Source organism: Schistocerca serialis, chromosome 3, assembly GCF_023864345.2.
Source record: "Schistocerca serialis cubense isolate TAMUIC-IGC-003099 chromosome 3, iqSchSeri2.2, whole genome shotgun sequence".
NCBI classification, from domain to species: domain Eukaryota; kingdom Metazoa; phylum Arthropoda; class Insecta; order Orthoptera; family Acrididae; genus Schistocerca; species Schistocerca serialis.
This window is the reverse complement of record NC_064640.1, coordinates 190,224,714-190,248,699: the sequence shown is the minus strand read 5'-3', so window position 1 is coordinate 190,248,699 and position 23,986 is coordinate 190,224,714. Positions and strand designations below refer to the sequence as shown.

Genomic DNA, 23,986 nt, shown 5'->3' with positions numbered 1-23,986 from the left:
GTACTCCCGTAAATTTACGGGGCTTTAAGTTCGGAATTTTCCAATCAAGAGTCGAGTTATGAATAGGAGATACGCCATAGTCGACTAGATGATGTACTGTAAGGACTTAATGTGTACCGTAATGTTTAAAATCAATTATAGTCCATCATATGTGTTAACAGGGCTTTGAGTAATTCAATCGAATATTTTCTTTTGCAGTTTCAAATCTAAGCTCGATGTGTGGCGATCGATTATGGGCCTTCGAGAGAGTTGTTGGTGCTTATCTTGAGGGATTCGATAACAAGGAAGAACGAAATACGCAAACGAAAACAGAATGTGAAAAACTGTGCTTGTTTGAGACGACTTTCATTTGCAGGTAAGGGTGTATTTCAGCTTGTCTATTTCTACTCTCAGTAAAACAGTCTAAGTTACAATGAATTTCGGAACCCAGTTGTCATATGTAATTTGAAAATCTTTATACATCATAAAACTGTACATGGTGCGTCTGGAGAGTTCTGTGAATGGTTTCAGAAAATAAACGAAACAAAAGTTACAAACTAAATACCTTTCCTGTTCCTGGCCTTCAACTCAACCACCACTAGTTGTAACAAAAAAAATGGTTCAAATGGCTCTGAGCACTATGGGACTCAACTGCTGAGGTCATTAGTCCCCTAGAACTTAGAACTAGTTAAACCTAACCAACCTAAGGACATCACAAACATCCATGCCCGAGGCAGGATTCGAACCTGCGACCGTAGCGGTCCTGCGGTTCCAGACTGCAGCGCCTTTAACCGCTCGGCCACTTCGGCCGGCTAGTTGTAACACACTTCTGACATCGGTAGTGAAGCTGTTGGAAGCAGTCAACAAACGCTTCCTGTGAAATTCGAATGGCTCTGAGCACTATGGGACTCAACTGCTGAGGTCATTAGTCCCCTATAACTTAGAACTACTTAAACCTAACTAACCTAAGGACATCACAAACATCCATGCCCGAGGCAGGATTCGAACCTGCGACCGTAGCGGTCTTGCGGTTCCAGACTGCAGCGCCTTTAACCGCACGGCCACTTCGGCCGGCTTCCTGTGAAATGGCTAAGAGCACCGTGTTGGATATCTGCATCATCACAGGAGATGCGATCTGGTGCTATCAATAAGATCCAGGGACCAAATGACTGCCAATGGCATAGTGTTCACCGTCTTCCACGTCTCCCAAAAAAAGACAGCTAACAAATCCATGATTAAGACAAAGCTGATCGCCTTTTTCGGCAGCAAAGGTTTGATCAAAAAAAAATGGTTCAAATGGCTCTGAGCACTATGGGACTCAACTTCTGAGGTCATCAGTCCCCTAGAACTTAGAACTACTTAAACCTAACTAACCTAAGGACATCACACACATCCATGCCCGAGGCAGGATTCGAACCTGCGACCGTAGCGGCCGCGCGGTTCCAGACTGTAGCGCCTAGAACCGCTCGGCCACTTCGGCCGGGCAAAGGTTTGATCGATCATGAACTTTTAACCGAGGGAGGCAGTGAAAATGATAACCAGTATGACACTGACTGTCACTTGGTCTCCAGATTGTGTTGGTAACACCAGGTCTCATATGTAAAGATGTGAATATCCAACAACGCTTCCAGCGATTCCACAAGAAGCGTTTCCTGACAGTTTTTAACAGTTTTACAACCAACGGACGAAGTGTGTTGTAGCAAATAGCGATTACTTTAAGAGCCACGGAAGATATTTCGTTTGAAGCTATTATTTCTTTTATTTTCTGACAACATTCAACGAACATTTCGGACGCTCCTTGTAAGATACTGAAACAATTTTTTAGTACGTGATAGCGCGCAAATCAGCAAGTATTTTTGTTGTAGGTTTTCTAGTTTTACATTTCTTATGTGCTGAGATATGCAATGAAACTTTAGCTTTAATCGAGGATATACTTTGTTAATTGGATACCACGGCACTTGAAGGAATGAAGGAAAGGAGTTATTGTTCAACGTCAAAGAAGAGGTTATTACGATGAGGGTGAAAATCGGCCGTGCGCTTTTCAAAGGAACTATTTCGGCATTTGTGTCACGAGATTTAGGGAAACTACGGAAAACCTAAATAAGGAGGGCCGGACTGGGATTCTACTAAATACGGGACTAGTAACTTAACTATAGCCAGTGCTCTTGAAAACTGGAGTATACAGGTGAAACCTGTCTCCTGCTACAAAATTGCGAAGGTTGTTCAGGGATATTTTTTGAATATTTTGATGTAAAGGACCCGTGGTTTCCAGTGGCTCGTTACAGAGTAAATACATTTCGATGATTTCTTACTCCCGTTTGTATTTGCATTGAAAATATCTGCACATCACTGCAAATGTCGATGTCATGCGCTGTCTGTCTTGACTGGAAACAAACTTATTCCATTCACTCACGCTGCAGTAATGCTCACTTCCCTCTTGCCCCTCCAGCTTGCATTCTGTACTGGTCGGATGTCTCGTGGGTGCTTTTCCGACAGTGTTACTCGTGCAGGGTGGTTACAATTTAACTTTCGCACTGGAGAGGGCCCTCATAAAAAACGAGAGATCGTAGGGGAATAAAATTTTGTGGAAACTTTTGTAAGGACATGCGGAAGAGAAATAACAAATAAACCACTGACAGAAACACATTTTGTTTCCACTTGAGAGGATAACTTTTTTAAATTTCTTACCATGTTTACGATCCAGGTTACAAACGTTGCTCAATATGACAACCATCTGCGTGCGCGACAGCCTCGATACCATTTCACAATTGTTCGCAGCACTTTTCGAACTGTGGACCATGGGATGTTCAACTGTCGTAACACTGCTTGAAGGTCGCACATCGTGTCCGGCATTCTCAGCCATGGCAACAATAACTTCTTGAACAATTTGTGGCACAATTGGCCGTCGGCGTCACCCAGGAGCAATTCCCAATCGTCAGTTAATTCGAACTTCCGAATCATGTTCTTCAACCCCAGTGTGGAAAAAGGACCTCTTCGTACTCCTTCAACGCTTCGATACTCGCGAAGTGTAGCAGCACTATTGCTGTTGCTTCGATGAAACAACTTCGCAAGTAAAGCTCTGCTCACGTTGTCCATACCCATGTTGACTGTCTGCAGCTGTAATCGACACTGATGCCTGTTTTTCAACCCTAAGTCGCCGTACCAGTAGCGGCGCCTAAAGGCAAGTCATGACACTAACACTGCTGTAATCCGTTCATCATAAGAATAAACCTGATGTAAACAAACATAAACGCGAAGATTGGTCATAAGCCGTAGCACACGTACACTGGTGTTGCTACGCTCTTGGAAGTAGGTCCTATTTATGTATTAGATGTCTTATTTCTAATTTACGTTAAATGTAGCTTTAAGATATTCAAATGTATTAACAGAAATCAACGTTTTCCCTAATCACGCTTTAGCTAGGTAGTTTTTATTTCAAAAATCGTGTATAGTCACAACCTCTGCAGCGTTGTGCTCTGATTGTCGCGCTGTAAATGCGCAGTATGAAAATGGCTGAGGCTGCTTTCTGTTCCGCAGTGAACCACGCGCGTGGAACACGGTTAAAAAGTGCTGAGAAATAGGCTGTTCTTAATGTCTTTCATAAATTTACGAAGATAATCGGCTTTAAAATTTTCCCTCGCCTGTATACAATGCAGTTGATAAACGTCTGTACATTGAATGTGTATCGCAATTGGTAGCGTAATGGGAGAAAACCAAAAGCGATTATGCGTTGGTTCAAATCTCCTCGTAACCATTTTTTTTCTCGTTAAATTTGAAATACCTACATCTCGTAATTATAAAACTCAACATCATTTTTCCTGAATAATGCACGTCTTCTTGTTTCTAACTACATATTGGACGCGAAATTCCTGTTTCCATTTCATATACGAATTCTTAATTATCGATGTTCTATGAAAGACTGTTAATACAAGTTGTTCAAATTAAGAAACCATAACAATTTAATTTTTAAGGCAAAAATTAAAAACCAAATCCTCTTTATTTGGACTACGTCCATCGTTTTATACCACAGAGGTAGATAAGTATCGTAGAAACATGAAAAACAATCATTTTCACGGCATCGAGACCATCCTACAAATGCTGCATTTTTACATTTGCAACTGTACCATTACAATATGAACCCAACAGAACTGATCTGGAGCCAAGCTGCGGGATTTGGCCCGAGAAGTAACGAGACCGTTGAGCTGCTAGACGTACTGGAACTAACGCTCGCAGCTTTTTCATACGTCACTGCTGAACGCTGGCGGGATATAGAACGGCTCGTGATAAAGGAAGATCAGAAAATGCTGCTCCTGGTTGGCTTCATGGATTCTGTTGTTGATAGGCTCGTTATCCACTTAGCAAACGATATTTCCAGAATTGAAATGTATTTGTCGGATTCGGATAAGAAAGGAGCGAAGAGATTACCAGACGAATGACTGCAAGTAATATCTTCGGTGGCCTCAATATTTAACTATACGGCGCAATCCTTGAATAATCTCTTACATTACCCACAGCTTATGCAGCAAAATTACCTTGTGGTTAAGTTAGGAATTTTCATCATTCTTGTTATTAATTAAAATAGTACGTTAGATGAAAACGATGAAGTGTTGCGGTTTTCATCTAGTCGTCTGAGGAGCGCATTGTGGGAGATTTGTAGTGTATTATATCATTCTGATTAAAAATTAAATGACATGCGAAGCTGTATTGCTCCTCTGCTCGTCTATTCGTACGTGTGAACTGCAGCTGGCCACGTCACTGCAGGCTAGCTGTACCAGCTGACTGGCCAGTGCAATCCAAGTTAAATGCGCCGGTAAAGCTGATATGCCGTATTATCGCTAGGTCGGTGTGCGCGTAACGCATAGTACGAAACGTACATTTATTATCGTACTTGACAGTACTCGAGACAGCTTGGCTGCAGTCTCAAGTGAAACGGAAAGCCAATGAATTTCCAGCAAACGCGGAAGAATACATAGTGCAATGTTTACATCAGGTTTATTCTTATGATGAGCGGATTATAACAACGCCAATTCTGCAGCGCACAGTGTGACATCATTCCTATACAGCTGGGTACCCGTACGGTAAATACCTTTCCGTTTACACTGGCTCAAGTAGCGAAAGTTTAATTGTAACTGTCCCGTACATTAACAGTTATATACAGCAGTACGAGCAGGTTCAGTGACGAAGATTTCAGCGATATGCGCCACGTGCATTGATTCACTACATGTGATGGCAGAGCGACGCAACGATGCTGTGCCGAACAGTTCCCGTAGCGACGGCAACCAAGTCACAATAATTTTTTATCTGCAACAATTTCAACTCTTCATCAATAAACCTGTCAATGCAAATCAGCACCACTGAATGCAAGCCTGAAGGAGACGAGTAAAGTTGGCATTACTGTGTCAATAGCAAGTACAGTGAGTGAATGGATCAATTTCGTTTCCCAGACACGCAGAGCATACCGTCGACATTTGCACTGATCTGCAGATACTTTCAGTACAATACAGATACAAAGGTAAATGGGGGTAAGAAATGGAACAAAATATAATTACTCTATAACGAGCCGTTGGATACCACGGCTCCCCTGTACCAAAATACGCAAAAAATATCCCTGACCAACTTCCGAAATGTTGTCGATGGAGTCTGACTTCACCCTCTACAGGTATGAATATTGTTATAGTTTTCAATGAAAGGCGGGAAATGTGCTTTATTTGCAGGCAAAAACTTTCGGTCCAGTACCCTTTATTGTCCCCATTTGCCACGTAAACATCTCATAAGGGAGCGGAAGAATGCACGGCGTCGTCTTTTTTGCTTTTTTACAACGGACTGCGGCAGCCGTGGCATAACTATACTTTTCGTTTTAGTTGTTCTAGAACTATTTTAAAGAAAGAACTTCTATCAATTAAGAAAAAACATGATTGCTATTGTATTTCGCTAGACAATAAAATTACGAATGTAAGCCAAACCGCAAAATACTGTATCACTGCATACTCTCACTCGCCTAATACCTTTTTTTCTATATTTCAAACAGTTTATCAAATAAAGGGAGAGGCCAACACACTGGATTTTTGTCCGAATTTTCATTACAAAAAGAAGAGTAGAAAATCGACAAACGGAATGCCGAATTAATCAGAGTGAGGTATAGTTTTGCAGAAAAAGGTTTTAATTGATTGAAAGTAAACAGGGCCATGAAGAGAAACTTAAGTAGTGATTTGAGGAAAATTTTTTTGTCGAATTTTCATAACCAAACGCAGAATGGGAAGTGGAGAAATGGGGATCAGATTGACCAGCGTAAGGTATAACTTTGCAAAAAGATATGCAATTTCTTGAAAGTGTTCAGGGTGATAAAGAAAAATTCAGTCAGTAATTTGAAGGGAAATTATACACTGTATGCCTGTCAGAATTTTCATACCCAAACGAAGAATGAGAAATAGACAAATCGATATCACATTAATCGGTATAAGGTCTAGTTATGCTAAAAAACCTTATTTCTTGAAAGTTTTCAGGGTGATTAATAAAAACTTAATTAGTGAGAAGAGGGAAAATTGCACACTGTATTTTTGTCCGAATTTCCACAGCCAAACGAAGAATGGGTAATGGACAAATGGGGTATCAAATTGAGTAGCCTGAGATCTAGTTTTGCAAAGGAAGATTTAATTGCTTGAAAGTAATTAGAAAATTTAAGAAAAGTTTTAAGAGCGATTTGAGGGAAAATTAAATTATTTCACGAATAACTGCTTCTATCTACGTAAATTGTGGGTGAAAAAGTTAATCTCTTCTAGGCCTAGCTGTTTAGCACATAATAAGTTACAGTGTCATGATATTTAACTGTCTAAATTGTTTTCTTCGAATCAAGAACTAAACTTAGAACATTTAGAGAACGGAAAACGCTAGGAACGCAAATTGGGTGTCATAAAGTGTGTCGTTGCAAGACCTAGATATTTTGCGTGAAAAGGTTTCATTTTTCTGCATACTCATAATAATAATAATAGAATACCGATCGCTATTAAAATTTTTTATATTTCATGCTACTGAACAAAACCCGAGAGTGAAAAATGAAAAAGTCTAGTGTTTTGTGAAATGTTTTTTCTAAAAGTAAGAAGTAAAACAGAAGAGAGAAATATTCGGCGTGCCTTTAATTGTGCTCGAAATTTTGTACAGCCAAAAGAGGTGCCGACTGAGAATTTAAAGTTCAGTGTTTAATACAAAATTGTAAAGAGTACGAGAGGATAGTTGTCTGGCGCATTTTTGAGTGTCATTCAAAGGCACATCAAATGTTTCTCTAACCTATTTTATTTCTTACTTTTAGACAAATCATTTCACAAAACATTTGACCGTTCTTTACTTTTTTCAAAAATATTTTTAACTCAGGGTGTCCGTAATTAGAGTTCCAGCTTCAAAACGGTGTAGTAAGAGAACCACTTCTGAGAAAGACTTCAAATTTTAACAGCATATTATTGACGCAGGGGGAAACGCCACGAAACAAAAACATTAACGAAAATTTGATCAACAGATGGCGCTGTAAGCGTCAGACTATGCAAACCAACAGACGCACGGTAAACGGCTGCTCCTCGGCTTGCGTCCAGAACGCCCGACATGACTGTCCCCATAAAGGATCTCGCGGTGCTGCTAAAGACGTTTTACAAGAACGGTGACTGTGCGAATGCCGGACATTTGCCACGCAGGACATTTGCCACACTTGCCCCTTCGCCAGGTAGCGATCCCTCAGGTAAGGGACGCCCTTCCTCGTACTACTTCTGTCTGCTTTCAAACCGCCGTCTGCACATCTTACCCGATATAACCAGTACGTAAGGGACCTTCTTCCTCGACATCTTGGCGAAATACAGAGCTTCTTTTCCGAAATCGAAATATTTGTAACTTTTGGGAAACGAAAGCAATTCCGGCGATTATGTCAGTATGTAATTAGTTCTGCCAAGTATAAATATAGATCCCTCTGTCTGTACGGTAGCTTCCTTTCACGATTACTGATGGCGATAGAAACAGTCCATCGCCATGAGAGCAACAAGAAAGGAACGATGTAAAGAGAATGCGAATGTACGCTAATCATTTCTTTTTGATCACTGCATTTGTGCCTACTTTAATTACTACAACTGCATGCCCAAAAGACAATAAGGAAAGAAAAAATGGGTATCTGAATGTTTGAAAAGAAGAACGACGTACTCCATATTAATTTACTCTCTAAAATACGATATTCCTTGCGACGAAACATTAGTTAATAAAGTGTAGCGGACCAATGCATGACTGAAAGTACGTTCATAAACAGGGATAAGAACATCTATGATTGACATGTCATCTAAAGTCGACGTACAGTTTTAAAATGTTAGAAATAAGGAAATGAAGTAATACAGAATGCTATGTTTGTAACGTACGTTGTTGTTCTACATTGTTTAGCTCTGGTATTTACAGGGTCACAGAGAAAGCATCCTAGGTTTGGGAGGGAAAAGCCGTAATTGTAATGATCTGTACTACAACAAAAATAAGAAGCACTACTTAAGGAAATGTAATGTGTGTTCCAGCTCACAAGCAACATTGAAGGAGGTAGCTCCTGTGACTTAGTATGGACAGAGGTTATATTAGACAACCGGAATAAATTAATAACTGGCTCCTTTTATCGACCCCTGGTCTCAGATGAAACAGTTGCTCAAAATTTCAAAGAAAACTCGAGTCTCATCGCAAATAGGTACCCTACTCACACAAGTATAGTTGGCAGTGACTTCCATCTACCTTCCTTATGTTGACAAAAATGCATTTTCAGACCCTATTGTAGATAGAAAACAACTTCCGTAATTGTTCTAAATGCTTTTTTTAAAATTGTTTTGAACAATTAGTTCACGAGGCCATTCAAATTGTAAGTGGTTACGAAAACACATTTGACCTCTTAGCCACAAATAATCCTGAGCATCACGACGGATACAGGGATGAGTAAACACACAGTCGTAGCGAGGCTCAATTCTGTAACAAAGAAATTCGCTAAAACTAAACGCGAAATATATCTATTTATAAAAGCAACTAAAAATTCGGTTGACGTCTTTCTAAGAGACAGTCTCCAATCCTTCCAAACCACGCAAGTGAAGACCATATGTGGCGTAAGTTCAAAGGAATAGTATCAACAACACTCGAGAGAGTCATACCAAATAAATTAATAACAGACGGAACTGATCACCCATGGTACACAAAACAAGACAGAAAGCTGCTGCAGGAGCACCGAAAAAGGCACGTATAATTTAGACGAATGGAAAATCTCCAAGATTGGCGAAGTTTTACTGAGGCTCGAAATTTGGTGCGGATTTCATTGCGAGATGGATTTAATAGTTTCCACAACGAAACTCTCTCTAGAAATGTGGCGGAAAATCCATAGAGATTCTGGTCCTATGTTAAGTAAACCAGCGGAAAGGCTCACAAGGGAACCTCCCCATCGCACCCCCCCCCCCCCCCCCAGATTTAGTTATAAGTTGGCACAGTGGATAGGCCTTGAAAAACTGAACACAGATCAATTGAGAAAACAGGAAGAAGTTGTGTGGAGCTGTGAAAAAATAAGCAAAATATACAAACTGAGTAGTTCATGGCAACATATGTAACACCCATCAAGGGCAATAGGATCGTAGCAGCGCCATGGTCTAGTGGTAACGTGAGCAGCTGCGTAACGAAAGGTCGTTGGTTCAAATCTTCCCTTGAGTGAAAATTTTTATTTTTTATTTTCAGTTTATGTGACAAACTCTTAAGTTTTCATCACTTTTTTGGGAGTGATTATCACATCCACAAGAAAACCTAAATCTGGCAAGGTAGAAGAATCGCCAAGTGTACAAGTTAGGTGGGTCGACAACATATTCCTGTCATGTGGTGCACATGCCGTCACCAGTGTCGTATAGAATATATCAGATGTGTTTTCCTGTGGAGGAATCGGTTGACCTATGACCTTGCGATCAAATGTTTTCGGTTCCCATTGGAGAGGCACGTGCTTTCGTCTACTAATCGCACGGTTTTGCGATGCGGTCGCAAAACACAGACACTAAACTTATTACAGTGAACAGAGACGTCAATGAACGAACGGACAGATAATAACTATGCAAAAATAGAGAAAGTAAAATTTTCACTCCAGGGAAGACTTGAACCAAGGACTTCTCGTTCTGCAGCTGCTCAAGCTACCACGGGACCACGGCGCTCCTGAGCTCATATTGTGCATGATGTTGCCTATGTGGCTCATGGACTACTCAGTTCGTGTATTTTGCTTATTTTTTCACAGTTCCACGCAACTTCTTCCTGTTTTCTCGATTGATCTGTGTTCAGTTTATCAAGGCCTATCCACTGTGCCAACTTATAAATCTGAGGGGGGTGCGATGGGGAGGTTCCCTTGTCAGTAAGTACCATTACTGCGGGTTGGGCGACGGGTGAGGAGGAGGAGGAGGAGACAAGGGGCCCAACCCTTCGGAGCAGGTAAAATCGTGGCAAATGTCCGCCGTGGCAAATGTCCGCACACCGACTGTGCGCCAGTAGCCGTGCGGAAGTTCCGGACAGTCGAGGGTATGAAAAAAGAACTTGGTCCGATGTCTAGAGAAAATGATTACAAACTTCGAAACAACAGGTTCTTTTGAAGTGGAACGTGGCAGAGGGAGGAAAACAGCTGATCAGATGTCGGTCGAAGATATGGCCACAGCATCGTTTATCGTAGTAGCATATTTTTTCGATGAGATGAGTGCTGCAGGTCCTGTTACCTGTGCTGTCACCAACATCATTCTAACCCTTCAACAGCGTGCATGTGTGGGTAGGATCATTCTTATGCAAGATGGCGCTCGTCCGCACATTGCAGATGCATTTCGGAAATGCTAAAATTATCAGTCGTCATTTTCCTACAGTCTGACCGTCCAGATCACCTGATCTTAATTCGTGTGACCTCTGACTGTGGGGTACCTGAAAGATGTTGTCTTCAGTGTTCCAATTACAAACTAGCTGAACTGAAGGCACGCATTGCAGCATTGCACAACGCGCTCTGAACGTGACCTCGAGACACTACGATGGGTTGTGGAGCATGCCGTCCCTCGTCCCTCGATTTCAACTTGTGGTAGAAAACGGTGGACAGCATATTGAACATGTCTTGCCCCAGTATCATGACAATTAAAAATTGATGATACTTCGCTTTTCGTGCGTCTTTTGACCCCAGCACAATTAAAAACCGACGTCATTTTCCTTTTTACGCGGTTTTTGGCCTCAGAACAATTAAAAACCATTTTTTTTCCCATCCAATATTGTACGACCTTGACTTGGTGCACGGGCTTACCTAACCAACAGTGATACAACTGTTGACTGTCGAACTTTATAGCCATGCACATTGAACCATACAGATGGTGTAATTTGTAACTCAAACCATAGACGTCGTATTGCGATTCATCTGTCATTTGCAGCCGTCTCCATTTACGTTAAGACGCTTACAGCGCCATCTACTGGTAAAATTTTCGTTTGTTGTTTTTTTTTTTTCCATGACGTTTCCCCTTATATATATGCTGTTCAAATTTGCGTCATTCTGAGCAGTGGTTCTCTTTCTACAACGTTTTGAAACTGTAACTTTAATTATGGATATCCTGCACACAAAATACATGCTACATTCAATAACTACATCGCTGCACTCGTTAGCCGTATCTAAATAGTGTATACAAGGCGCCCAAACTTTTATTGTCAAAATAATCTAGACAACAGAGTATCCTAAATTATTTTGATACAGGGAATCAGTGTCCGGAAATGAATATTTCAAGGTGTTCGGTGTGTTAAACAAGAAAGCACTTGTTCGTAAACTGCTTACATTTCCCAAGAAACAAGTTACCGCGTCCATTTCGGTGACGCTACTTTTAAAAACAGTACGAAACGTTCTGTCATGTATCCACAGTGAAGTCAACCACTGTTCGAAGCTCTTGACTGATCGTCGAAGATAGAGTATTATGCACTGGGAAATCTTCGCAACAGATGGCATCCTACATTGGAGAAATTTATCGTTGTTGGTAGAAATTTACGAGAAACTGCATTATTCTAGCCTCATCAAACTGGCAAGGTTTAAGGGAAAGAATTGTCGCACAGTAGAATTCTGAGATACGGCGTTGGATCTGGTGGGAGGAGATTCATCAATAAAAACCCGTCAGCCTACCCCTTAACCGCAGACTGCTGGCGGATCAGCAGTTTCTCCCCTCGCATAAACAACGTACGCTAGCTAGGGGGACCAATGGTTTCAACCCAGAGCTCGGGTCTGTAAATTTTTCTGTTGTAAAGTATGCATAGAAACTTGCGGTCGTCACTTTGAGCAGTTGTTACGAATTTAATATAACGAAGCCAATGAATAACTAAATACTAATTACCTACCATTAGTTCCTTTTCTCAAAGTAATCAGTTTGAGTCCCCTAATGATTGTATCATTTTAACCCAAAGGGTTTGGCGACAATCTGTATTGCTCTTCCAATAGAGAGTAGCACGATATGTTTCGTCTACAGCGTGGATCAACTTCTACTTACTTTACATCATATACAACGCAACGGCTGCTAACTATACTAGTCTATCGAGTAGCTCTGCTCTGTGGCACTGGCTAAAACATATGATGCTTAGAATCACACTTTACGGTTAGTCGTATGTTTGTTGGCGAAGGAACAGAGCGTCAGCATGTAATTTTCCAGATCAGCGGAGTTTGACGAGTCCCTGAACCTGTGCCGGCTCAGTAGAGAAGATCGACGGAGCCAGCCCAGTGCTTTCAGGAAAGTCCCTGGCAGCTCTGTCGACTACCTGGAGAACCAGTGCGTCAGATGTGAGTACATCCATCTTGTGTCATGTCTGCTATGCTACTTTCAGTTCATGAAATAAATGAAAATGTATTTAAACAACTGGGACAGTATTATAACACGGGAAAATAATTTTTCAAACAAACAATGATGCATGCATTATTCTCAGTTGCTGCCAATCATTTTTGAGAATACAAATGATAGCTGTACCACCCAATGAAATGAACATAACAGTCAAATGGTACTGTAGTATAAAAGTGTGTCCGCAGCTCGTGGTGTAGTGGCTAACGTCGCTGCCTCTGGATCACGGGGTCCCGGGTTCTATTCCCGGCCGGTTGGGGATTTCTCTGCCCGGCGACTGGATGTTTGTACTGTCCCCATCATTTCATCATCATCATCATTCGTGACGGTGGCTAGATTGGACTGTGTAAAAGAATTGGACTATGTAAAAAGTGGGACTTTGTACGGGCGCTGATGACCGCGCACTTGAGCACCCCACAAACCAAACATCATCATCATATAAAAGCGAATTAAGACAAGAGGCAGATCACTTAGTGTGCTTGGCACGGACAAAAATCTGCCTCCAGGTAATTACATATTGAAGTGATGGCTACGTCGCCCGTAGAATACGGATTACATACACATCAGTTCACTTATATTCGCTCTTAAGCTGTTCAGGAACACTTATATAGGAATTACTGCTCGTAGATTTCTTCTTATAGATACTATTGAGCCGAGCGGGTAGCCGTTCGGTCTCAGGCGCCTTGCCACGGTTCGTGCGGCTCTCCCCGTCGGAGGCTCGAGTCCTCCCTTGGGCATGGATGTGGGTGTTGTCCTTAGTGTAAGTTAGTTTAGATAAAGTAGTGTGTAAGCCTAGAGACCGATGAGTTCAAATGGCTCTAAGCAGTATGGGACATGACATCTGAGGTCATCAGTCCCCTAGACTTAGAACTACTTAAACCTAACTAAGCTAAGGACATCACACAAATCTATGCCCGGGGCAGGATTCGAACCTGCGACCGTAGCAGCAGCGCGGTTCCGGACTGAAGCGCCTAGAACCGCTCGGCCACAGCGGCCGGTTAGAGACCGATGACCTCAGCACTTTGGATCCATACAACTTACCACAAATTTCCAAATTTTCTATTGTCGAATATTTACAGACGATTCCTCACTTATCCTCTAAAATATATCACCTCAAAAAACTGATATCTTTACCTACATCCAAATTTATATTCAACAAGCCACCTTTTGGTATGCAGTGGAGGGTGCATATAGAACCACTACCATCTCTCTCATCCTGAGGAAGACTAGCTGTCAGTAGGCCTACATACGAGATCCAATTTCTTTTGTTTTATTGTTATCGTCATTGAGTAACATGCGTGGAAGGAATGAGTACGTTGCTTGAATCTTCTTGGAAAGCGCACTGTCAAAATTCGAACAGTATGCTCTTCCACGATATGCAATGCTTAATTATACCGACAGCTAGTCCTGCCAGACTAAAGCAGCCGGGAGTGTTCTTCCTGACCAATCATCCCTTGTGAAACTTAAATTAAAAATCACTGTCACGATAGACAAGACCGTCAGTTATCTTTATTTCCGCCACGTCTTTCATCACAGAGTCTTACAACGTATTACCACGATACTTCATCTCATCAATCAATATGTTACATACGTTTTTTCTGAGCGTCAACAGTGAATTGTTGTACAAGGGTCAATCCTCTACTGGTTCAACTGGCTCCAAGCTTTACATTTGTGCGCCGTCGTACAACACACGCCCGGCCACACTGCATAAAGTATGTGAAGCAACTTCACCAAGAGAGTAGGAAAAATCCCAAGGTTGCCAACCGGTTCCCAACCCTGACTAACGAGTGGTCGCTCCCTGCTCCAACTCTTATCGCACATGTTTGTGAATGAAGGAGAAATTGTTAGGCGGTGAGTTAGTTACATGGTGGGAAAGACCCACAGAAGAACAGCGGTATTCGCGAACCAAAATCTCTCCAGAATGAGATTTTCACTCTGCAGCGGAGTGTGCGCTGATATGAAACTTCCTGGCAGATTAAAACTGTGTGCCCGACCGAGACTCGAACTCGGGACCTTTGCCTTTCGCGGGCAAGTGCTCTTGCCCGCAAAAGGCAAAGGTCCCGAGTTCGAGTCTCGGTCGGGCACACAGTTTTAATCTGCCAGGAAGTTTCATATCAGCGCACACTCCGCTGCAGAGTGAAAATCTCATTCTGGAAACATCCCCCAGGCTGTGGCTAAGCCATGTCTCCGCAATATCCTTTCCTTCAGGAGTGCTAGTTCTGCAAGGTTCGCAGGAGAGCCTCTGTAAAGTTTGGAAGGTAGGAGACGAGGTACTGGCAGAAGTAAAGCTGTGAGTACCGGGCGTGAGTCTTGCTTCGGTAGCTCAGTTGGTAGAGCACTTGCCCGCGAAAGGCAAAGGTCACGAGTTCGAGTCTCGGTCGGGCACACAGTTTTAAACTGCCAGGAAGTTTCAAAATCTCTCAGTTACTGTTGCGTAAAACTCTCATGTCTGAATTAATCACACATATACATATGCTGCTTCTGTCGTCTGCGAGTTAATGTGGGAATAGCGTAGTCTTTCGACCAGTTCGAACAACTACACTACAGATCATTAAAATTGCTACATCAAGAAGAAATTCAGATGATAAATTGGTATTCATTGGACAAATATATTATACTATAACTGACATGTGATTACATTTTCACACAGTTTGGGTGCATAGACCTTGAGAAATTAGTACCCAGAACAAACACCTCTGGCCGTAATAACGGCCACGACGCGCCTGGGCATTGAGTCAAATAGAGCTTGGATGGCGTGTACAGGTACAGCTACCCATGCAGCTTCAACACGATACCACAGTTCATCAAGAGTAGTGACTGGCGTATTGTGACGAATCAGTTGCTCGGCCACCATTGACCAGACGTCCTCAGTTGGTGAGAGATCTGTAGAATGTACTGGCCAGGGCAGCAGTCGAACATTTTCTGTATCCAGAAAGGCCCGTATAGGACCTGCAACATGCGGTCGTGCATTATCCTGCTGAAATGAAGGGTTTCGCAAGGATCGAATGAAGGATAGAGCCACGGGTCGTAACACATCTGTTCAAAGTGCCGTCAATGCGAACAAGAGGTGACCGAGACGTGTAACCAATGGCACCCCATACCATCACGCCGGATGATACGCCAGTATGGCGATGACGAATACACGCTTCAAAATGGCTCTGAGCACTATGGGACTTAAGATCTGTGGTCATCAGTCCCCTAGAACTTATAACCTAAGGACATAACGCACATCCATGCCCGAGGCAGGATTCGAACCTGCGACCGTAGCGGTCACGCGGTTCCAGACTGAAGCGCGTAGAACCGCACGGCCACACCGGCCGGCCGAATACACGCTTCCAATATGCGTTCACCGCGATGTTGCCAAACACGGATGCAGCGTCAAGGGTAACCGCATCCATGGTCTCCGAGCTGATAGTCCATGCTGCTGCAAACGTCGTCGACCTGTTCATGCAGATGGTTGTTGTCTTGCAAACGTCCCCATCTGTTGACTCAGGGATCGAGACGTGGCTGCACGATCCGTTACAGCCATGCGGATAAGATGCCTATCATCTCGACTGCTAGTGATACGAGGCCGTTTGGATCCAGCACGGCGTTCCGTATTACCCTCCTGAACACACCGGTTCCATATTCTGCTAACAGTCATTGGATCTCGACCAAGGCGAGCAGCAATGTCGCGATACGATAAACCGCAATCGCGATATGCTACAATCCGACCTTTATCAAAGTCGGAAACGTGATGGTACGCATTTCTCCTCCTGACACGAGGCATCACAACAACGTTTCACCAGGCAACGCCAGTCAACTGCTGTTTGTGTATGAGAAATCGGTTGGAAACTTTCCTCGTGTCAGCACGTGATAGGTGTCACCACCGGCGCCAACCTTGTGTGAATGCTCTGAAAAGCTAACCATTTGCATATCACAGCATCTCCTTTCTGTCGGTTAAATTTCGCGTCTGTATCACGTCATCTTCGTGGTGTAGCAGTTTTAATGGCCAGTAGTGTAATATTATTCCAGACAGTCTTGGGCTGGCAACCACCCGCGATACATAACTGATTTTAATAAGTGAAGCATTCTACTTTGTCATGCAGAGTGCTTCAGAACGACGACCTAAGTATATACGAATAATCCTTTTACATTAAACATTATTTCACGAATCTGAGGTTGGTTGAAAAATTGCAATGCTTTATCACGCTCAATCCTCTCTGAGGTGGTACGCCCTTACCTTCCTGTGACCTGTTAACTGATTTACACGGCCAGTTATATACGAAGCTGCAGCTGAAAATAAACTGCGAACCTTAGTGAAACTTAGTGGAATGTGAAAAACATTATCACGTCATCTGCAGGAGTGAAAGCTGCGATATGTGGCAGAAGAATTTCTAGGACTGAACACAAGACCTCTGTTATTTGGCAATAATTATGTCTACGGACCAGCCCGCATAAACAGCGCCTTCGTCTCTTATCAAGGGCGTACCCAGCGAAGGGCAGAGGAGAGCAGAACAAAATAATCGCAAACTGAATATGCATACTTTCTCGCCACGTAGAAGACGTATCAGTTAGATGAAAGCCAAAACATGTAAGGAGTATTGACTAATAGCGAGTGCAAGTACAATGTCAAAACTGTTCCGCCGTTCGCCCCTATTCCCCTCCTAACTGAAATTTCCAGACGAGTCTGGGTTCTAAAAGCTTCCAGTCACGTTGTACCTTCAGTTCGCGATGTTTCTTTTTCCTCTGTCTCTTAATACTAGTCTCTGTCAGAAGCTATTAAAATATGAATACAGAAAATATTCGCATGCAACTAAACGTTTCCTTCCTGACAGTAACATAATATGGGCAAATCTCCTACAAACTATACGCTCTCAGTTAAGAACATTGTAGATAATACATGGTGACAAACATTAAAATATATAAAAAACTCAAATTAGTTACAAACTACGGCGTGCACACACTTCATTCAACATGTAAACGTCACTACAGATATTCGGATTTAAGTTATGACAGGTTCGATATGCCTGCCATCATTGGCGACGATCTGGCGCAAACGAATAGCGCAATTTTGCATGGCCCGCTGAAGTGTCGGAACATCGATGCTGTCGATGACCTCCTGAATGGCTGTTTTCGGTTCAGCAATGATTTTGGGGTTATTGTTGTACACCAATTCAAGAATATGGCGGCCAATCGAGGCCCATGGCAGTGGCCTCTGGGTACTCCAGAGCCAGAATGCGTTCCCGAAGTGCTCCTCCAGGACTTAAAACACTTTCCTACTTCGATTGTCATGAGCTACGTCTTGTATGAAGAACATCTTATCGAAATCAGGGTCACTTTGGCTCATGGGGATTAAATCATCTTCCAAAACCTTCACGCACCGTTCGGTGGTGACCGTGCCATCAAGGAATATCGCACCACTTGTTCCGTGTCTGGACATTGCACACAAGACAGTCACCCGTTGAGGGTGAAGATACTTCTCGATCGCGAAGTGCGGATTCTCAGTCCCCCAAATGCGCCAGTTTTGCTTATTGACGAACCCATCCAAATGAAAGTGGGCTTCGTCGCTAAACCAAACCATAATACGCATACTCATTCCCATCATGCCCCGCGGCCAACCGTGTAGTTTGAAAGTGTTAACGCAAACCGTTCACAAGTTATGACGATATTATTTCGTATAGTTCAATTATTATCATCCTGTAGATATCTGTTATAAAGTGGTAACAGTGGTATGTTCGCTGATTAATAACCAGAATTTTTCAATAATTATGGGTTACATTTTGTGTGAAAGTGTGCTTTGTTTCCTCCATCCTTCCCCATTTCACAAAATTAATAGGAGTGCCGGCCCTCCATCCCAGCTCATGTCCTGGGCACTGTGCATTCATTTTCCCTATAATATCTACAAAATACGTGAAGGCAACACCCTGCGGGTAAACTATAATCTTGCATGACTGTAATTTTGCAGCCCTGCCTGACTGCCGCTACAACGTGCGAGAAGGGAGCGCCGTCATCTCCATGGACGAGCTACAGTTCGCCGCCAACCAAGCAGAGTGCGAAGCCCTCTGTGACCAGGTAAAGCAACATTCTCCTCTTTGATGTCTACACCCGTATATGTTACGTTGAGTGGTTATACGTCAAGTGATGCTGGAGATTACGTGGATAGATCAGACATCTAATGAAGAACTCCTGACACAAATTGACTAAATTATGGGACACATTGATAGCTCACATCCTGAAGCATCAACGAATCGTCGATAGGAGGTAGAGTTGCAGAGGGAGACTACGACTGGACTACGGTATGCAGGTAAAAATGGTTGTAGGTTCCCGTAGTTATGCAGAAAAGATAAAAGATGATACTCGCACATGGTAGACTATCGTGGAGAGCTGCGTCAAACCAGTCTTAGAGCTGAAGACAACTATTACGGTGTAATCGGAAAACGTTTCAGTGTAACGGACCAGTTGCACTGTGGATGTAAAAACAATTACAACTGCATTAGGCAGTTAATTATACATGTATGGTTTCGTCCGACTATCGATCATTCATTCTTGAACAGTTGATCTCGAAATGCATTGCTGGCAATTAAAATTGTAACACCCTGAAAACGGCAAGTTTCAGATTGGCATGCAGCGAGTTACCTACTGCCGGCCGGAGTGGCCGTGCGGTTGTAGGTGCTACAGTCTGGAGCCGAGCGACCGCTACGGTCGCAGGTTCGAATCCTGCCTCGGGCATGGATGTGTGTGATGTCCTTAGGTTAGTTAGGTTTAATTAGTTCTAAATTCTAGGCGACTGATGACCTCAGAAGTTAAGTCGCATAGTGCTCACAGCCATTTGAACCATTTTGTTACCTACTCGAATTGCAAATAATAATATTTCAACACGCCTGTACAAAGCAGGTAGTAGTAATGCCACCCACATTCCTTAGACAAGGAAAGATTACACGAAAGGCTTCCTATTCAGAAATTATGTTTGAATATTAGTTGTTTGTGAGAAGTTCATGTTAATCCCAGGTGCGGATTCAAGGAGGGGGAGGGTTATGCCCCACTACCCACTTCCCAAAGGATAATGTGTTAAGACCGTTTATATTTTTATGTATATCAATTTATTATTATATGGTGCGTCATACATCCAGTAAGACTTTTCATACAGCAGAAAATGGTGCTTAATTTTTTGTTGATGAAGCTTAGACGCTTATCTGACCTTAGAACTCCCTGCTTCCACAAGCCAAGAAACTTACTTCTATATGCAGTTTCTAATTGTCTAACAAATAGGATTACGGCGGAGGTAAAAGGACGTTTCTTGTGTTCAGTATACTGATACATAGTAACTGTGTTTTCTCCATTTATGAGAAGACTTTATGGAACCCTGTCTGTAATGTGTAACATGCAAAGTTTTATTTCATTCTCTAGTTCTTCTGCAGTATTTACCCTTGTTACGAGGGCAGTTCAATAAGTAATGCAACACATTTTTTTTCTCGGCCAATTTTGGTTGAAAAAACCGGAAATTTCTTGTGGAATATTTTCAAACATCCCCGCTTCGTCTCGTATAGTTTCATTGACTTCCGACAGGTGGCAGCGCTGTACGGAGCTGTTAAAATGGCGTCTGTAACGGATGTGCGTTACAAACAACGGGCAGTGATTGAGTTTCTTTTGGCGGAAAACCAGGGCATCTCAGATATTCATAGGCGCTTGCAGAATGTCTACGGTGATCTGGCAGTGGACAAAAGCACGGTGAGTTGTTGGGCAAAGCGTGTGTCATCATCGCCGCAAGGTCAAGCAAGACTGTCTGATCTCCCGCGTGCGGGCCGGCCGTGCACAGCTGTGACTCCTGCAATGGCGGAGCGTGCGAACACACTCGTTCGAGATGATCGACGGATCACCATCAAACAACTCAGTGCTCAACTTGACATCTCTGTTGGTAGTGCTGTCACAATTGTTCACCAGTTGGGATATTCAAAGGTTTGTTGCCGCTGGGTCCCTCATTGTCTAACCGAACACCATAAAGAGCAAAGGAGAACCATCTGTGCGGAATTGCTTGCTCGTCATGTGGCTGAGGGTGACAATTTCTTGTCAAAGATTGTTACAGGCGATGAAACATGGGTTCATCACTTCGAACCTGAAACAAAACGGCAATCAATGGAGTGGCGCCACACCCACTCCCCTACCAAGAAAAAGTTTAAAGCCATACCCTAAGCCGGTAAAGTCATGGTTACAGTCTTCTGGGACGCTGAAGGGGTTATTCTGTTCGATGTCCTTCCCCATGGTCAAACGATCAACTCTGAAGTGTATTGTGCTACTCTTCAGAAATTTAAGAAACGACTTCAGCGTGCTCGTAGGCACAAAAATCTGAACGAACTTCTTCATGACAACGCAAGACCTCACACAAGTCTTCGCACCCGAGAGGAGCTCACAAAACTTCAGTGGACTGTTCTTCCTCATGCACCCTACAGCCCCGATCTCGCACCGTCGGATTTCCATATGTTTGGCCCAATGAAGGACGCAATCCGTGGGAGGCACGACGCGGATGATGAAGAAGTTATTGATGCAGTATGACGTTGGCTCCGACATCGACCAGTGGAATGGTACCGTGCAGGCATACAGGCCCTCATTTCAAGGTGGCGTAAGGCTGTAGCATTGAATGGAGATTACGTTGAAAAATAGTGTTGTGTAGCTAAAAGATTGGGGAATAACCTGGTGTATTTCAATGCTGAATAAAACAACCCCTGTTTCAGAAAAAAAAGTGTTGCATTACTTATTGAACTGCCCTCGTAGTATATCGCTGGCTGAAGTTCAAGGAGTAGAATGGCTACAGGGTTCCCAGCATACAGTTTAAGCAGCCACCACTACTCGGTACTGTGGTCGCCCAGAACTCCTAGATGGCAGTGACTGGAAATTCAAAAATGCAAGAGGACGTTGATGAAAAATTTAAAAAAGCAAGATCCAGCTCAATTGTGCTAAGTTTAAAATGGCGGGAAAGCAAAATGTACAAGATGGTGGAACCACTCTGACGGCAAAATCCAAGATGGCACCATGTTCACGATCTAAATTTTGCACCATGTTGAAAAGTACCCAGACGACACGAATTTTGCGTAAATCGGCGAAATGTTCAAAAGCATCTGAACGACCTGAATTTTGTGTAAAATGGTGCCATGTTCAAAAGTATCTATACAACCTTTACGACACATTCAAAAGTATCCAAACGACCTGAATTTTTTGCACCATGATCAGAAGTACCTGAACGGCCAGTATTATTTTTAAGAAAGTACATGAGCAGTTCACAATTGTGACAGAAGTTCGCACTCAAGCATTCTGGTAAAAACGCCAACAGATGTCGAACACTACGCGTTGTTTTGGATACATTGGAAAGCTTTCCATGATTTCTATATAGTGCCTCTTTAACGCTGTTGTCAAAAGTATCGTGCTTTTTCGAGTTTTCATTTCTTTTTTTGTATCTTCTGCGATTTAAATATCGATGGTGTGTTTACAATCTAATGTTAACGTATTGTTGCCATCTGATTGTTAGATGTTAGACTCATCACAGTGCTTCACATAATTTTCTGATAGTATCGGCTTAACATTGTTGCTAGAAAATATTGTGCTTTTTAGTTGAATTCACTTCGTGACTTCTGCTACCTAAAACTTACGTTCAGCGAACGTCTGTGTCGTTTGCATTCTCCTGTTTCTTTACGTCCGCCTGCCGCCTAGAAGTTAGCTCACCAAAAGATAAGTTTTTACTAAACTTTACATTATAAGTCTTTTAAGTGAGTTGCTGTGATTTTTAGTTTACTATAAGAGTAGCGTCATGTGTGACAAATGTGGACATTGTCGTAGGTTAGTTAGTATGGAAGAAACATGTCAGGACTGTGGGTTGGTCTTTCACTTGACTGATCGCTGCAGGGAAGAAAATCAAGCGTCAGTTGTAGTTTATGTAATCGAATTGTGGGACAGGGAATAAGATTTATGCCCTTCAGGCCGAATTAGAAATGACATTTTTGAATTAGATGTGTTGAAGGGGGAAAGAGACAATGCAAAAAGGTGACAAGTAATAGGCAAAAGGAGAAAACCTTAAAATCACATTTCAAATACCGGGTAGCAATCAGTTTGACTTGTTGCCTGAAATGGGAGAAGAGCCTCAACCACTTTTTGAGTAGAGTAGGGTGCAGCAGACTTGTACCAAAGACTTTAACGCTAGGTCAGTAAAAATGTATCGCAAAAGGAAAAGTGTTCTGCTGCTAGGTAACAGTCACATCAGAGTGTAGATCAATGCTACAGGAAAACCTAGATGTAGAATACCATGTCGCAAACATCCTGACCGTGATCCAAGATAAAAGTTTATCTAGCAAAATCAGATCGGTTACATTCTGAAAACACATGTATGAAAACGAGGAGGTGGCAACACTCATATTGTGCAGCATATCAGAAGTACCATGGCACACGTATCGCCCTGCACTACCATACCAGCCATTGTACCTCATTGCGTGGACTGCTGGGACATCAAACCTGCATCGACCATGGAGCTATGGTTCAAATACTTGTCAGCTTCCATTTCTAGCTTTTAGACATCCATTCCCTAGTTTTTGTCGTTTTTAAGCAGTGCACAACCATAACTGGTCCTCTCAAGTTCATGTAGAGCGGTTTCCAGATGGGGCGCACAAACGATGAATATGTCGATATTCTTTTGGTGCTCTGTCCATCGGATAACCAAGCTGCTGCCACTGCTCGTGCATATGCTGCGCGGTACTCTCAAAGGCACCATTCCAATAAGAATGTTTTTCGTCGCCTGGAGCATTGCTCTCGGGAAATCGGAAATCTTCGTCCGCAAGTAATGGACAGAGTGCGACAGTACCTAACGGTTAGTGTAAGTGTAGTTGCTCTTGGAAACAGCATCCCATACCAGCAAACCAGTTGTCTTTACCTGCAGTTGCTCATACTTTGTGCTATGCACTGCTCTGTTTAAGAAGAATAGCTCATTGTAGCCACAGGGTCAAGCTTCGCACATTTGCTTTCATGCCCCGCAGCTTATTAGTTGCAAATAATAACCTATAGCTGTGATTCTGCAGTTAGGCATTGGGTAGAACTGCGAGTTAATCGAGTTAATAAAACACATAAAAGCATAAATAAAAGTTAAATGAATAATTTAATAACATAGGTTCTTTTCTAACGTTTGTAATTGA

The 23,986-nt window shown here is 42.7% G+C and overlaps 1 protein-coding gene across 2 annotated transcripts in view; it reads left to right on the top strand.

Annotated features, from left to right (window-relative positions):
* Positions 1-23,986, top strand: part of LOC126469895 (uncharacterized) — a 485,688-nt gene that overhangs the window by 178,076 nt on the left and 283,626 nt on the right. For both annotated transcript variants that reach the window (XM_050097238.1, XM_050097237.1), the window contains exons 5-7: positions 199-355; positions 12,651-12,778; positions 18,781-18,887. In XM_050097238.1, the coding sequence (XP_049953195.1) occupies positions 199-355; positions 12,651-12,778; positions 18,781-18,887 (392 nt within the window). The remainder of the gene's footprint in view (positions 1-198; positions 356-12,650; positions 12,779-18,780; positions 18,888-23,986) is intronic.